The following is a 17700-nucleotide window of genomic DNA, read 5'->3' as shown; positions in this document are numbered from 1 at the left end:
TAAATAAAAGTATAAGGACTAAATTTCAAACTTATGAAGAGTACAAGGATTTATGGCATGTTTTAACCTAAAAAGGGTAAACTACATAAGTAGTCACCAAACTATTTTTTTTTTGTTTTTTGGTCACTCAATTATAAAAAATGACAAAATCGTCACTCGACTATTAGTAAATTTCATAGTTGGGTGAAAAAAAACTTACTAATAATTGGGTGATCATTTTGTAACTTTTCATAGTTGAGTGACCAAAAAGGAAAAGAAAAATAGATGGATGACATGTAGTTTACCCAAATAAAAAATTAACGGCGTCAAATAGAAAACGAGGGAAACAAATTTAGAACAAAGATAAACGAAACCATATACTTAACGGCGTTACTTGCTTCTTCTTCTTCTTTTTCACAAGCTAACACTGCATCTACTATAGAACTGAAACTTAACAGCATTTTCTCCGACCAAAACGCCGTCGCTTTGTTCCCCAAACGTAATATAAGCCGGACACCTTGCATGAATATGATACCTCCCAGTTATAAAAGTCCCCACTTTCCATCTCAACCGTCCATCAATCTTGATCACCAAAAAAACACTTCCGGCCATCTGTTCAGCACCCAATGCGACGGAATATTCCGGTGAGATCGGTACCATAGTACCATATATTATAGGTGACCAAATATTGACCTCATTATGGCCTTGGTACGTTGGTGGGAATCGAGTCCGGAGTGTTATTTCTTGGTCCCGATAAGTAGCGTAAACGTCGAGCCGGTCGTAATAAATACCGATATCGTCGTTTGGGTTTTGTGAACGGACGGTGATTTGAAAGTTTGAAGTGAGGAAGTTGACGGTGGTGGCGTTGAAGGCGTAGACAGTGGTGTCGAGGAGAGTGAAGTTGGGTTTGCTGGGATGAAGGATTGCCCATATGAGTAAGATTGTGATGAGAATGATAAGGAGGAAGATTAGAATACAAGTGATGACTCGACGGAATTTTTTCCGGGGGGATTTGTGGTGGCCGCCACAGTCTTTGCTACCAGACATGGTGGATTTGGAAGTTATTGGGTTTCCTTTTGGTGATTGTGTGAGGATTTAGTGATGGAATAGTATTTAGTGTGTGTTATTAGCTTCTTGTTAAATATATGTTTAATAAATTTAAAAATATATAATAATAAATTCTATTTGATGTATTATAGATTTAGTGATGGAAAGTCTCGTGACTATTTTTATGTTACATTTAAAAAACGTGTAAACTAATTCTTGTTCGTTAAAGGTATCCATAAGTTAGGTTAATTCAAGCGTCGATTTCAAAAATGAAATAGTTAAGTAAAAAAAAATAGTTGAGCAATTATTAGTGTAATTTACTCAAAAAATAAATTATTTAACGTATTATAGACTCGTAGGTAAAATTATCATGGAGGTTCTTATATTAAGAGTCAGATTACATTTTATCTCCTTTACTTAAAAAATGAGTAAATTAGTTCATGTACGTTAGATCAAAGAGCAAACTATTCTCTTTGTTGAAATTTTATTCACTTGTACTGTTCAAAACGAGTATCTGTATTTTAGCATGAGGTATACATGGAATGTTATGTGTCACTGTTTAGTCATGCCTATTTTTAAAAGTACAATTGGATGAATTCTTTAATAGAAAGAATTAATTTGCTCTTTGATCTAACATACAAAGACTAATTTATTATTTTTTGAGTAGAGAAAGCAAAATGTAATTTCCTACTAAATTTTATTGTATATAAATTGTTAAAGAAGTATGTTATGTAAAGTGTTTATAAATTTAATGATAAAATCTTTAACTATTTTATATGTATTTATTGTTGTATCTTACCATAGTTATTTGATATATTAACATATTTAATAAGTTATTTTGTGTTCATTTATTAGTATAATTATTTGATATATTGAATTTTTTTTAAAATTTTACCAAGTAAAGATAACAATTATATTCCAATAAATGATATTAAAAGAAAATAATACTTAATCTCGATTATTAAATTTAAAAAAGAACTCCATTATTATATGATTTGATATAAAAAAATAAAAAACCATACATATGCATAAATTAATTAATATTAATAAAAAAATGCTTATTTGTATGGATAAACTGTAAAAATAGTTACTTTTGTTTGCCTCACATTACATTTTAGTCACTTACATTTGAAATGTTACGTTTTAGCCACTTACGTTATTGTTTTGTTACGAAGTGGTCACTCTACCATTAAACTTCATTACCTCCCTAACGGCAGTCCTACATGGCAGCCTCAATGGGTTTTAAATGCCAACTTGGATGTTCAGTTGGGATGAAAATAGGTTTTTAATTAAATAAATTTAATTTGAACTACCACGTAGGACATCTAAGTTGGCATTTAAAACACATTTGGACTACCACGTAGGGCCGTCGTTGGGGAGGTAGCGAAGCTTAACAGTAGAGTGACCATTTTGTAACAAAACGATAACGTAAGTGACTAAAATGTAACATTTTAATCATAAATAACAAAAATGTAATTTGAAGTAAACAAAAGTGACTATTTTTATAATTTACCCTATTTATATTTTTATGAAGGCTTCGAATATATGATGGTTGATGTTTCGTTAGATGAGCAAAGACATGGAAACCACAAACTTTAGAGAGATATACATCTCTCAAATTGATTGGTCTTCCTCTTTTGTGTTATCCTTTTCTTATATTATTTTTAATTTTCCATTAAAATATTTTAAAAAATAAAAATAAAGAAATTATGACGTGAAAATTAAGAATTACAAATATTTGATTTTTGTCTTAACTTATATGAAACGATTGTTAAAATTTTTGTCAAACACTTACGGATTTATTAATTTTTTTGTATATAATTTTTAGATTAAGGATTTAATAATAAAATTTAACAATATTATTTAATTGGATTAATTACTAAATTTTTATATAGTAAGAAATAAAATTATGATAAATTTAAAAAAAAAGGGGATAGTTGCTAAAAAAGGTCACACCCATTGGCCTTTTACAATTTGTTGCCACTTGCATCTATTCACTAAAAAATGAATGGTTGAAACGTTTAAAAGCATATCCAACCAAAACCCAACATTTTGGTTATGGGGTTTTAAGGTTTAATATTAAAAGAATTAACAAAATTAATATATTTATTAAGTACAAAAATATATAGATGCTTGGTGATGCCCACATGGTCATTCAAGTTGATCTTGAGTGGTGTTATTAACACCCCTCTTCAGTTTGTTACCCCCGTCGCCACGCTTCGTGACTCTATTTCTTTAACTTTGAACCTATATTTGTTGGCTGCTCTGGTTCTCTGTTTTCTGCTCTGTTTTCCCTGCCCAAAATTTGTACAGGGAGAAAGTCAATTACAGGGAGTTTTATTGGGAGCATGAATCTGTAAAGAGAAAAAAATGACCTCAGTGATTGAGGTGGTTAAGATGGATGATATGAACACAGCAATGGTGAAGGTGGGGTTAGTTTGGTTCCGATGATTTGTCCACTAAAAATTTGGTAGTGGGTGATGATTATGTTGAGAGCCAAACATCACCTAATTCTCTCTACATCATATGTTCTGATTTTCATTATATATTTTCAACCTACGCCTACCATAATACTTCCCATTCTAATTTCTTTTTATTTTTTTATTTTAAAAAATAGTTAAACAGTAAATTTAGTCATGCATTGCTTTGTTTATTGCTGACAATATCGAAAAGATCATGAAATTTACGTACAAACTCTTGTTTAATTTTGGATTGCACAAGGTTTCGTAAAACAATTAAATCCAAATGAATCTCTTGAGCAAATTGTGCTTGGATATTTTAATGATTTAGATGAAAGAAGTTTCTTTCAAGAGTTTAAAGAATATGAATGTTGGGGTAAGAACAGTAAAATGCATGATTTAATGCATGATCTAGCCGAATCACAGGAAGGAGACTAGTGATGTAGATTCAAATAAAATTACAAGTAAAGATGGTGAAATATTTCCCCACATATCAATTATCTTTTATTAATTCCTTTACTTAAGGGAAATTTGAGTAAAACTTGGGACTTTATTAATTGCCAAAGACCATGAAAACTACTTATACAAGCTTCAATCTCTAGTTTCTTTTTTCCTTAGCTTCAATCTCAAAGAATGCATTTTTCTATATCCCAAAGAAAGTTTATAGAGAATTCATTTATGAACAAAGGTCTGGTAGAAGTAGGACAAGTTTTAAACTAAATAAACATTTTGGTTTTATATTTTATTTTTCTTTACTTTTACTTTTGTACAATGCATGTCAACTCATGAAAAAAATACATTATTGTCTTTCGATGTTTGATATAGTGTTTTAACACAAGATTACATAAATAATCATCCTACATTATTTTTCAACTTTGTTAATCTAAGCTTTTGCATTTTGGATACATTTGGTAGATTACCATTTAATGAAATCACTTCATTTAAGGGTGTAACGAACTCAGGTAAGATGGATATGCTTACTCAAAATAATAAGAAATTTCTAAATTTAGACTTGTAAACTAACCATGTACATTACAGACGAAAACGTAGTATTTATAGAGTACATACGTGACTGTTATGACTAGCTTAACAAACTAACAGACTTAGTAACAGACTAACAACTCCTTAATCATCTCAGAGATACTAGAGTATTCTATACTCTTAACATTCACCTATCTGTCTGACAGGGAAAACCTGAAGAACATTTCGAAACCGAGTAAAAATTGTCACAGAAACAAGCTTAGTTAGAATGTCGGCGACTTGATCACAGACAGGAACCTCCCCAACAATAAGAGAGCCATTAGCAACTTTCTCACGGACAAAGAACAAGTCTAACTCAACATGTTTGAATTTGAAGTGCAACACGGGATTGGCAGCTACGGCAATGGCACTAGAATTGTCACACCAAATAGTGGGTTGATCAACACTTTGAAGATGCAATTCTTTGAGTAGCAAGACTAGCCAAGTAGCCTCACTAGTGGCAGCAGCAAGACTACGATATTCTGCCTCAGCCGTAGAACGTGAAACCACGGACTGCTTTTTGGAACACCAAGAAATAGGCATGTGACCAAAATAAACACAGTAGCCTGTCGTAGAATGACGATCATCAAAGTTGAGCCCCCAGTTAGCGTCCGCATACCCAACCAAAGATAGCCGATCAGAAGGACGAACAACCAGACCATAATCAATGGTACCGTTTAGATATCGCAAAATTCTCTTTAAAGCAACCAGATGAACAGATGTAGGTGTATGTATAAATTGGCAGATACGGTTCACAGCATAAGCAATATCAGGACTGGTGAGAACGACATATTGAAGAGCACAAGTAAGACTTCTGTATTCAGTGGAATCAGAGAGACGGTCGCCGTCATCTTTAGAAAAAGAGGAGCCAACCATAGGAGTAGGAACACTCTTAGCACACGACATAGAACTTCGTTCAAGAATATCTCAGATGTATTTTTTCTGACACAAATGAAGGCATCCAGTGGAGGAGCGAGTGACCTCAATCCCGAGAAAGTAGTGTAGGTCACCCATATCCTTAAGGGAGAACTGATTATTAAGCTGTCGAACAAAACTACTGATACAGGTAGGTAAACTGCCAGTAATAATAAAGTCATCCACATAAACGAGCACATAAAGAACGGAAGTAAGTGTAACCCAGACAAAAAGAGAGGTATCAGATTTAGACATAACAAACCCCACTGAGACAAGAAACTCCTTAAGTTTGTCAAACCAAGCCCGTGGAGCCTGACGCAGACCATATAGAGCCTTCTTTAAACGACAAACAAGGGTTTGACCATCAGCTCTGTATTGAACATAGCCCGGGGGTTGTTGCATAAACACCTCGTCATCAAGATTGCCATTTAAAAATGTATTATTCACATCAACCTGTCGAACTTGCCAGCCGCGAGACACAGCAATTGTTAGAATAGTACGAATGGTTGCAGGTTTAACCACCGGACTAAAGGTCTTTTTAAAATCACAGCAGGGAACCTGTGAACACCCTTTTGCAACAAGACGAGCCTTCCGTCGAGCAATCGTACCATCAGGATTTTTCTTTATCCTGAAAAGCCACTTGCAGCTGATACATTTCCGGCCACTAGGTAAAAGGGTAAGTTCCCAGGTAGAATTATTCACAAGCGCATCAAACTCTACTTGAACCGCACATATCCACTCAGGATCAGCTAGAGCTTCTTCAACAGTACGTGGTTCAGAGTCATGAATCTCTGCCGTCGTGGTTCAGAGTCATGAATCTCCACCGTCAACACCTTGGGCTTAAAAATCCCCACTTTAGATCGAGTGACCATAGCATGAGTATTACCGGTCGGAACAGGTGGAGTAGTGAGACCCTGATGAGAATAATCACCTTGTGTTATTTCAACTGTGATAGATGTGTCCTGAGCATTAGGAGAGATCGGCACAGAAGGAGATCGAACATTAGAAGAGGCTGATACAGAAGGAGACTGAGCACGTGGAGAAACCAGAACAAAAGAAGACTGAGCACCAGAAGATACTGGGACAGAAGAAGACTGAACATTAGGAGACCGAAAATATCCATCATCACTAGTCGTGACCAAAATAACAGATGTAGAAACAAGATCAGGATCAGCTGAAACCACGGATGATGTTGAAAATAGAAATCGGCACTCATCAAACACAACATGCCTAGACACAATGATCGTTCCATCTGGTTTGAGGCAGTTGTAGCCTTTATGTTGTGAACTATATCCCAGAAACGTACATGGCTGAGATCGAAAGTCTAACTTGTGCATTGTAAACGGACGAAGATACGGAAAACAACAGCATCCAAAAACCCGTAGATGATCATAGGTAGGCTCACAACCATGAAGAACCTGATAATGAGACTTCCCGTTTAGAACTGAAGTAGGTAGACGATTAATAAGATGAACGGCACTACAAAAAGCATATCCCTAATAATCCATAGGCAAATTAGCATGAGCCAAGAGTGTAAGACCAATTTCAATAATGTGTTTGTGTTTCCGTTCAGCAACTCCATTTTGCTCGAATGTATGGGGACATGAGAGGCGATGCAAAATACCAAGATCACTTAGAACCTTCGTAAATGTACGATACTCCCCGCCCCAATCACTCTGAAACTTTTTAATACACTTCCCAAATTGTGTCTGAACCATTTTCTGAAACTGATGAAAACACTCAACAGCCTGGGACTTACGTCGAATGAGATAAATCCAGGTGAACTGACTATACATGTCAATAAACGAAATATAATAAAAATTGTTACCACACGCAACTGATGCCGGGCCCCATAAGTCAGAAACCACCAGTTCAAAAAAATCGTTATATTCAGTGGTAAAACAGGGAAATGGAAGTTTATGAGATTTTCCTTGTTGGCATGCAGTACAAATGTTATCAACAGACAATTTATTAAAAGGAACATTACATGTATTGAGAACACCTTTAACAACTGAAACAGACGGATGGCCAAGTCGATAATGCCATAATGCAAACACATCACCACCACCTCTGGAGCTCTAAAAACTAGTGCTGAGAACAGATGGACTACTAAGGGACGGAACAGGCAAAAAATAGTAGAGACCATCACGTGTGTGGCGCCGCAACAAAACCTTCCGGGTCAAGATGTTCTTAACAACACAATGCGACGGATGAAACTCAAAGAACACATTATTTTCCTTAGCAAACCGAGAGACAGAAAATAAATTCTTCCGAATATTAGGAACACATAAGATATGGGTCAAACGAAGAATTTTATTTTGAGTATGCAAACTAGAACACCCAACAGATAAAATTGTTGAAGGCGTACCATCACCCATAAGAAGACAAGAAGTACCTGAGTACGGTGTGGATTCACTCAAAACAGTGTCATCTCGACAAACATGATGTATTGCCCCCGAATCAGGACACCAAGACAATGTTCCTACAGGCAGAGGGATATAAGAGTTTTCATTAAAATCAGACCCATAAGTAGCAGTACGAGTATCGGACCCAGAAGTATTCGCGAAATTAGAGGCATTGACATCGGGGATTTTAGGCAAGCCAAGACACGGATTATCGGGAGCGAAAATACGAGCCCTTGGCTTTGTGCACCATGGTACACCGAGTGTAGGAGGTGGAGCCGACACATGACCAACACCAGCAATACCAATTAAATTGGCATTTAGACTAGGTGCAGAAGGGCCCCCAAAGGAACCATTCGGCTGAGGCTGAGAACCAAATAAGGGGGGCTGTTGAGTATAACCTCCAAGGGCAGAATTTGGACCTCCAGAAGCAGGCCCACTGAGTGATAATTGCCAAAGTTATGGGGCCCAACAGATGACCAATGTGGCCTATTTTGATAACCTGCAGATGGCCCATACGCATATGAAGTTCCTTCCCCAAACCGACAACATTAGGATTAGGATTAGCAGCAGGAGGAACAAACGCCATCGAGCTATGCCACCAATCGCTGGGAGCAGTCGACAGAGGCGCCATGAACGAGGCACCACCATAGTCCTTATTGTAGCGGTAGTAACATTATTGCGCCAGGTGACCATAGCGGCTGCAAATTTGACACTGGACACGAGGCCTAAAATCGCGCCCTCGACTAGGCGGTCGACCACCACGCGTGGGGTCCACCATAGGGGACGGAGTGGCCTCCACAAAGTTCGCACAAATTGGAACCTCTGGAGCCGAACGATTCTGTCTGCTTTCAAACTCGAGGAGAACATCAAACAACCGTTTAAACGAAAGCGGTTCCGGAGAAAAAGATGTGAGCGTTACCACTGAGTCAAACTCGGACGAGAGTCTAGCAAGAACGATCTCAACCTTCTTCGGTTCAGAGATTCGAGATCCAGCCGCATCAATAAGAGTACATGTATTCTGGATTTTAGCAACATACTTCTTGATCGTCATGGCACCCTTGCGAAGCGAGTAAAGAGCATGCCGGATCCGAGAAAGTTTGGCACCAAAAGTAGCAGCAAAGAGACGAGTTGCTGTGATCCACACATAGTTTGCAGTTGTCGCATCTATAAAACAAGGTAAAATAGAGGACGAAATAGTAGAGATAAGCCACGAAGTGAGCAACTTATCTTGCTGTTCATGAGCCAAGGCATCTGGATTCACCATCGTCGTGCCATCTTGCAGGTGAACGAACCTCGATGGAATAGATAACGTGCCATCAAGAAAGCCTGTTAACTTCTAGCCATCGGTGATGAGACGAATATGCTGTCGCCATTGTATAAAATTGTTGTCAGAGAGCTTGACAATATCATGGCGCGGAAAAAAATTTACGAGGTGAGGGGTGACGATCGAAGAGGAGGGAAACGTGGTGGAGTCAGTGGAAACGGAAGTGGCCATTGAAGCAGGCAAGAAGAAGAAAAAGAAAGGTCTCCTGGAAAGGGGCGACTGATACCATGTAACGAACTCAGGTAAGATGGATATGCTTACTCAAAATAATAAGAAATTTCTGAATTTAGACTTGTAAACTAACCATGTACATTACAGACGAAAACGTAGTATTTATAGAGTACATACGTGACTGTTATGACTAGCTTAACAAACTAACAGACTTAGTAACAGACTAACAACTCCTTAATCATCTCAGAGATACTAGAGTATTCTATACTCTTATGATAATACTCTAAAATGACGTGTTTTTATATATTAATCATGTGTTTATTTTGAGCTTGAGCCTATTAATTTGAGCTATTTATGTCTTTTTATCTTTTAGGGACTAAATTGGATGCGAAAAGTAAATTCAAGGGAAAAAACGTCAATTTGGAGATTAAATGAGCCAATATGCAACGTAGGACAAATATGGTGCCAAAAGTGCGAACATGGAAGGCACAAGGACTTAAAAGCAAATAGAAGAGATTTTATTTTGGAAGACTTTATTTTATTTTATTCTATTAGGATAATTAATATTAAGATAATTATTAGGATTATTCAAATTTAGGATTTTATTTTAATTATCTTTGTTTATCTTTAATTAAATGTATTTATCTTTTTAGAATTTAAGTTCAATTAGACTATCTCCCTAGCACTATAAATAGGGGGTGAAGTGACTCTATTTGGGGGCATCTTTTTCTGTAAACACTCTCCCCCAAAAGTCTTTTGTTCTTTCATATTTCTTTTCAATAAAATTTCTTTTTCCATATTTTTATTTATTTGCTTTCCCTCCATTATCATGAGCCACTAAAAAACCCTTCTAGTTAAAAGTTGTTAATATTCCCCAAAAAGGGTTCTTGAGGCCTAGAATCCGTACTTAGCCTTCTCGCTAAGTATTCATCATTTCTCCGCACTACGGGCTGACGCTTCCGTCCATGGCCCTTAAGAAGTAAGCTTTTCAGCATATGCAAAGGCGGCCGCTTTGTATGATTTGGAAGGACTGCATAGTCGGTTCATTAACTTACTGCGTCAGAGGTTAGCGAGCCAAAGAGACAAAATGGCGTGGGATTCGCCATTGAGAAGCGTTGATCTAGCATAGATTATTGGCTAGAGTCAGGTTCCCTAAAAATCGTAAATCTAATCTTTGGAGCTGGTGGTCGTAGGCGTCCTCTTCCACTATAACTGGCTTACTTGAGTCGAGAAGGATCATCCAAAAGCCAAGGATTGAGCCTAAGGCGGAATGAGACAACCGGAGGCTGGAACTTTCCCATAAGAATTTCTTTTCTCTTAAAACTCTCTTTATTATTTTTATTATTTTCGTAATCATAATTTCAGTAAACTTTAAATTTTGTTTTTATTTTATTTTCGCTTCCAAAATCAATTCTTAAATTCTGTTTTTTATTTTTTTTCCAGGAACGCAGGTTTCCTTGGGCACGATTCTGCCCAGGATTTCGAGAGACAAGCATTCGTATAATCCGGTCCCTAAGGATTCGACCCTACTTCCTTTTTACTATTTCTTTTTCATTATTTTACAGGGAATAGGATATTTTTGGTGCTATCAACGATCGCATCAAATTTTGGCGCCGTTGCCGGGGACCGACAACATACTAATCTTGTTTTTCTTTGTTTTCTATGACCAGATCTGCTCCAGGCACTCTTGCGTTTGACTCAGAAATCAAAAAGACTGCGAAAGCTAATCGAAAGGAAACAAAACTAAAGAAAAAACAGTCAGCGGTGGTTGGAACTCAAAGCAATCCACCGCCAGAAATCAGAATCGACGAAGAAGCAGAGTCTAGGGTTAACAAAAACCCTACTCGAACGTTAGAAAGTAAAGAAGAAGAAGTTGATTCACCCGAAGAAGCACTTAACACTAGGGTTGACGAAAACCCTAATTTAGCACTTCAACCTATGGCTCAAACAATTCGGCAACTGGCCGAAGCGCCGATAGAACAACCGCCGCTATGCATTGCGTATCCTACTATGGATACTGATTTTGAATTAAAGTCAGGCTTGATTCAGCTACTGCCAATATTTCTTGGGTTACAAAATGAAAACCTCCACAAGCATTTAAAAGAATTCCATATGGTTTATTTGAGTATGAAACCTCAGGAGGTAACTGAGGATCAAATCAAATTGCGCGCTTTCTCTTTTTCCCTAGCAGATTCAGCTAGGGAATGGTTATTTTATTTACCTCCTAGATCCATTACAACTTGGGCTGATCTATCTCGTTTATTTCTTAACAGGTTTTTCCCTGCATCACGAGCGGCTGAGTTAAGAAGAGAAATCGTGGGCATAAGGCAAAAAGACGCAGAAACTCTATACGACTATTGGGAGCGATTTAAGAAGTTGTGTGCAAGTTGCCCACAACACGGTATAACGGAACAGTCTTTGCTCCAGTACTTTTATGAAGGCTTGAAACCCATGGAGATGAATATGGTAGATGCCGCAAGTGGAGGAGCGTTAGTCAACATGACTCCACAACAAGTAAGAGACTTAATCTCCACAATGGCTGCGAATTCCCAGCAATTTCGAGCAAATCCTGAACCCCCTAGAAGGGTTCACCAGCTAAGTAATTCTACCATTGAAGATAGACTTGATAGACTTACTAATATTGTGAATTCTCTTGTTACAGAAAAATCGAAACCAGCCCGAGTATGTGGAATATGTGCTACACCTGAACATATGACTGATGCGTGCCCTAGTCTGTGTGAAGATTCTATGGCCCATTTAGATGCTGTGGGAAATTTTCTTGGGCCACCACAAAGACGATACGACCCTTACGCCAATACCTACAACCCAGGATGGAGGGACCACCCTAATTTTAGTTATGGGGCTAATCCACAATATAACCAGCCATACCAAAATCGAGTCCCACAACAGCTATATGATTTAGGTAATTCTCTAGAAACTTTGGTCAATAAAGTAGCAATTAATGTCCTTGATTTTCAACAGCAAACTCTCAATTTCCAAAGAGAAATGAAGGGTTTTCAGCAGAAAACCGAAGCATCCATAAGGGAGTTGACCACATCAATTGAGAAATTAAACTCTCAAGGGAAACTGCCATCACAAACAGAACCAAACCCGAGGCAGAATGTGAATGCAGTAACATTACGAAGCGCAAAGGTCCTGGAACCAGTTCCTGGCAAGAATCTTGGTCAAGAAATCGTCTAGGAGACTCCAGGAAATGACGAACAGATCCGAGTGAAACCCCCACTGCCGAAAATACAACCTCCATTCCCAGGACGATTAAATCAGTGTCGAAAAAGTAAGGAAGACAAGGAGATCCTCGAAATATTCAGGAATGTTGAGATCAACTTACCACTGTTAGATGCCATTAGACAGATTCTGCGGTATGCCAAATTCCTCAAAGAACTTTGCACCAACAAACGAAAACTAACAGGTAATGAAAAGGTAAGTGTTGGTGAGAATGTTTCCGCAGTTCTATAGCGAAAAATGCCGGTTAAATGCAAAGATAGGGGTATGTTCGCTATTCCATGAAAAATTGGCCATTTGGGAATTAAGAAGGCTATGTGTGATTTAGGGGCCTCCATAAATGTAATGCCTTATTCTATTTATGAATCACTTAATGCGGGTTTTTTGACAAAGACAGGTGTTACCATTCAGTTGGCAGACAGGTCCATTGTGCATCCCAAAGGGGTCCTCGAGGACGTATTAGTCAAAGTCAATAGGCTTATCTTCCCTGCAGATTTTTATGTGATAAAAATGGAGGAGGATAACGCTCCTGGGTCTTCAGACATCTTGTTTCGGCGACCTTTCCTTAGTACTGCGAATACTAAGATTGATGTACGAAGCGGAACCCTCACGATGGAGTTTGAAGGGGAGATTGTGAAGTTTAACGTTTATGGCACTATTAGTCACCCAAGTGAAGTCTTGGACGTAAACCGTGTCGACATAATTGACTCATCAGTAGAAAAAACTTTTGAGTCATCTTATGGAGATAAACCTAAAATGATGTTTGATGATTTTGAATCTGTTAAAATTATTGGCTCCCATGAATACTAAACTTCTACCTCCTGTTGTGCAGGCACCAGATCTGAAATTAAATCCACTTCCTGAACATCTTAAATGCACATTTTTGGAGAATGATGAGACCATTGCCAACTTAAAAGGGATCAGCCCCTTGGAGGAAAATACGGAACCAAAGAAAGAGGCGCAAGGACGATTAAACCCAAATATGGTAGACGTGTTAAAAAATGAGAATTTCCAAGCTCATAAGAACAAAAGAATTCAGCTGGAACAGCCCCAATACTAGTTGAGGCGTCAAGCTAGCGACGTTAAACAAGCGCTTGTTGGGAGGTAACCCAATCTTTCTTTTTATTTTTATTTATTTTATCTTTTATTATTTATTATTTTATTTTATTTTATTTAAATATTAATAAATTTCTCTTCTTCCATCTAGGTGAAATGGAGCGAAAATACGAAGAAGAAAAAAAGACAGAAAGTGTGCACCAAAACAACCCTATCCATGGTACCAAACAGTTCTATTCCAACCCAAAATGCTATATCCCTGCTGCCAAACAGTTCTATTCCAGCCCAGAATGCTACATCTCTGCAGCCAAACAGTCCTATTTCAGCCTTAGAATCCCCAAAACCTGCAGCTAAACACCCTTTTCCAGCAAATAAAACCCCCAAACCTTACATTTTTTCCCCTAAATTTCTTCATAACTGCCGACTCCTTTCTCCTCCACCACCCACCGCCGATTTCTTAGCCACCATGGTGAGAACCCGAAGCCGAACCAACATTGCACACGTCACCCACCCTGTCTCCACCTCTTGCCGCTTCGCCATCTTCTTCTCCACCGTGTGCGCCAACCGACGGTAACTACATGGGGAGTTTTTCTAAACTTTTTTTTTCTCCACCTATTTGTTTTTCTTTTACTTTCACATCGAGGACTATGTGTTTTAAGTGGGGGGAGGCATTCTTCGTTGTTACTGTTATTATCTGCTATTTTTGCTGTCATATTGTTGTTGCTGTTGTTTTGTGCTCGTTTCTGCCTATTTATTTTAAGAATATCCTGCTGCTTTCCATGCCCAAGATTTTACCAGGAATTGCCTACTGTTTGACTTTCATGCATGATTCTTCCCTTCTAAGGAAGTTATGATTTTTCCCATAATTGATTCCACCTCCACTGTTTTATTTTTATTAGGCTAAAAATAATTGTGATTAATAGGGTTAATTCTATCTTGCTTTTCGTAAAATTGATCAAGTTTAATATAAAGTGAACACTTAAAATGATTGCATGCTTAATTAATGTTCATGGCTATTAGGTGATTATTGAAACTTATTTTTGACACTTAAATTTTTTTCTTTCCTGAGTTCTCAAGAATTTTAAATATCGTTTAATTTTTAATAAATGTTTTCCATGGTTATGAGTACAGCTTAGATCGTGACTGACTGAGTAACCGGGGTAGGGTGCTTGGGTTGTCATTCTACTTCGCGTCAAAAGGTTGTGTGACGTGACAAGTAAAACTCCGCTAGCCGAGGTTATGAGTATGGCTCAAATCGTGACTGACTGAGTAACCGGGGTAGGGTGCTTGGGTTGTCATTCTACTTCGCGTCAAAAGGTTGTGTGACGTGTTGGGTAAAACTCCGCTAACCAAAAATAAATAATTTTAGGAGTATGTTGGGCTGAGTAACCGGGGTGGGGTGCTTGGGTTGTCATCTCTCTTCGCGTAAAAAGGTTTAATATATTCCTAAGTAAATAAATAATAATAAAATTTAAAAAAATATATAAAAAAATCAAAAAAGGAAAAAGAAAAGAAAAAAATAAGTACTAATAAAGTTGCACTTCGAGGACTAAAGGAGGAAATAATTAAGGTGTCTTAGTAGGTTTGGTAATTTACCTAAATGGCATAACTCAAGTCGATCTTAATTTTTGTGTGAAATAATTGGAATGCTTTTTCTGTTTTACTTAAAGCAAGCTTAGAGGTCTCTTTATTTTTCATATGCGTTTTTAACTAATTTTTATGAAACTTTGGAGTGGTATTTCTTTTATGGCAGAATCTAGCTTTCACAGTCGATAGGAACCATACTTGAGGGCAAGCATGGGCTAAGTAGGGGGAATTTGATAATACTCTAAAATGACGTGTTTTTATATATTAATCATGTGTTTATTTTGAGCTTGAGCCTACTAATTTGAGCTATTTATGTCTTTTTATCTTTTAGGGACTAAATTGGAGGCGAAAAGTAAATTCAAGGGAAAAAGCGTCAATTTGGAGATTAAATGGGCCAATATACAACGTGAGACAAATATGGTGCCAAAAGTGCGAACATGGAAGGCACAAGGACTTAAAAGCAAATAGAAGAGATTTTATTTTGGAAGACTCTATTTTATTTTATTCTATTAGGATAATTAATATTAAGATAATTATTAGGATTATTCAAATTTAGGATTTTATTTTAATTATCTTTGTTTATCTTTAATTAAATGTATTTATCTTTTTAGAATTTAAGTTCAATTAGACTATCTCCCTAGCACTATAAATTGGGGGTGAAGTGACTCTATTTAGGGGCATCTTTTTCTGTAAACACTCTCCCCCAAAAGTCTTTTGTTCTTTCATATTTCTTTTCAATAAAATTTCTTTTTCCATATTTTTATTTATTTGCTTTCCCTCCATTATCATGAGCCACTACAAAACCCTTCTAGCCAAAAGTTGTCAATATTTCCCCAAAAAGGGTTCTTGAGGCTTAGAATTCGTACTTAGTCTTCTCGCCAAGTATTCATCGTTTCTCCGCACTACGGGCTGACGCTTCCGTCAATGGCCCTTAAGAAATAAGCTTTTCAGCATATGCAAAGGCGGCCGCTTTGTATGTTTTGGAAGGACTGCATAGTCGGTTCGTTAACTTACTGCGTCAGAGGTTGGCGAGCCAAAGAAACAAAATGGCGTGGGATTCGCCATTGAGAAGCATTGATCTAGCATAGATTACTAGCTAGAGTTAGGTTCCCTAAAAATCCTAAATCTAATCTTTGGAGCTGGTGGTCGTAGGTGTCCTCTTCCACTATAACTGGCTTACTTGAGTCGAGAAGGATCATCCAAAAGCCAAGGATTGAGCCCAAGGTGGAATGAGACAACCGGAGGTTGGAACTTTCCCATAAGAATTTCTTTTCTCTTAAAACTCTCTTTATTATTTTTATTATTTTCGTAATCATAATTTCAGTAAACTTTAAATTCTTTTTTTATTTTATTTTCACTTCCAAAATCAATTCTTAAATTCTGTTTTTTATTTTTTTTCCAGGAACGCAGGTTTTCTTGGGCACGATTTTGTCCAGGATTTCGAGAGACAAGCATTCATATAATCCGGTCCCTGAGGATTCGACCCTACTTCCCCTTTACTATTTCTTTTTCATTATTTTACAGGGAATAGCATATAAATAAAAGATGAAATGAAGGATAAAGCAATAGTGTGTACAACATCATATACTTATGGTTTAATTTTCAATTAATATATAGACACAAGTCGGCATATATTTGGGGTTTCATTTTCAATTAATAGATAAATGTTGTAGATGATAATCAAACTTTAATATATAGTCTTCCCTATTGAAACAATAAAGTTTTAATAAATGTATTGTTACCTCAAATATATTACTCCAATAAAAAAATATTATTTTAGCCAATTATTTTTTAGTCTAATAATAAAGATATTATGTTACGAGTCACGAGAGTTTATATTTAATCTTAAATAATTCAATCCAATCCCACTCTAATTACTAAAAAAATATTATTTTAAATTGCTACATTTGTACATATATGTAAAAATTGAAATCATACTTATTAAAATTTAAAAAATCGTATTATTCAAATTAGTATTTAATTATTTTTAAAGTTTGAGATAAAATTTTATCTTTTTTTAATATTAATTTCATTATAAATTTTTATAATTGAAGATAACACATTTCAATATATTCGAATCCACGTTCTCTAATATTAATAATTTAATTGATATCGTTGTTATTATAACAATTAAGAGCATTAAAAGCGTGAATTATAATTCCAACCCAACCTTAATTGAAAAGTTTGCACAACTTGCTCTTCTCTATTATCAAGAGATAGACATTAAAAGCTGCACAATTTATAAATAAGAGCAAGACAATAATATTTTTATTTAATTATTATTTAAGGATAGGTGATATTAATTACGTGTTGTCATTAGATTTAAGAAAAAGACTATTTTGTTGTTAAAAATAGTCAACAGAATTGCTTCCTAACCATTTGGATGGAGATCCTATTACTTGTTTAACTTGAATGTATTATCTTATCCGAAAACTTTTTTTATCAGAAATAAATTTTATATTAAGTATGCCTTGTAGAAGACAAATATTTGAAA

At 36.4% G+C, this 17700-nt stretch overlaps 1 protein-coding gene across 1 annotated transcript; it reads right to left on the bottom strand.

The window, feature by feature from the left end:
• Window positions 1-1116, bottom strand: LOC107935734 (NDR1/HIN1-like protein 1). The gene has a single exon (XM_016868349.2). The coding sequence runs from the start codon at window positions 1024-1026 to the stop codon at window positions 394-396; it is 633 nt and encodes a 210-aa protein (XP_016723838.1). The 5' UTR covers window positions 1027-1116; the 3' UTR covers window positions 1-393.
• Window positions 1117-17700: the final 16584 nt, after the last annotated feature.

This window comes from Gossypium hirsutum, chromosome A11 (assembly GCF_007990345.1).
Source record: "Gossypium hirsutum isolate 1008001.06 chromosome A11, Gossypium_hirsutum_v2.1, whole genome shotgun sequence".
In the NCBI taxonomy this organism is placed as follows: Eukaryota; Viridiplantae; Streptophyta; class Magnoliopsida; order Malvales; family Malvaceae; genus Gossypium; species Gossypium hirsutum.
The sequence above is the reverse complement of the archived record's forward strand: the minus strand, read 5'-3'. Positions and strand labels throughout refer to the sequence as shown.

What these genes read in the sequence shown, in the direction of transcription:
- LOC107935734 (XM_016868349.2), bottom strand. Translation starts at nt 1,026, where the DNA reads ATGTCTGGTAGCAAAGACTGTGGCGGCCACCACAAATCCCCCCGGAAA.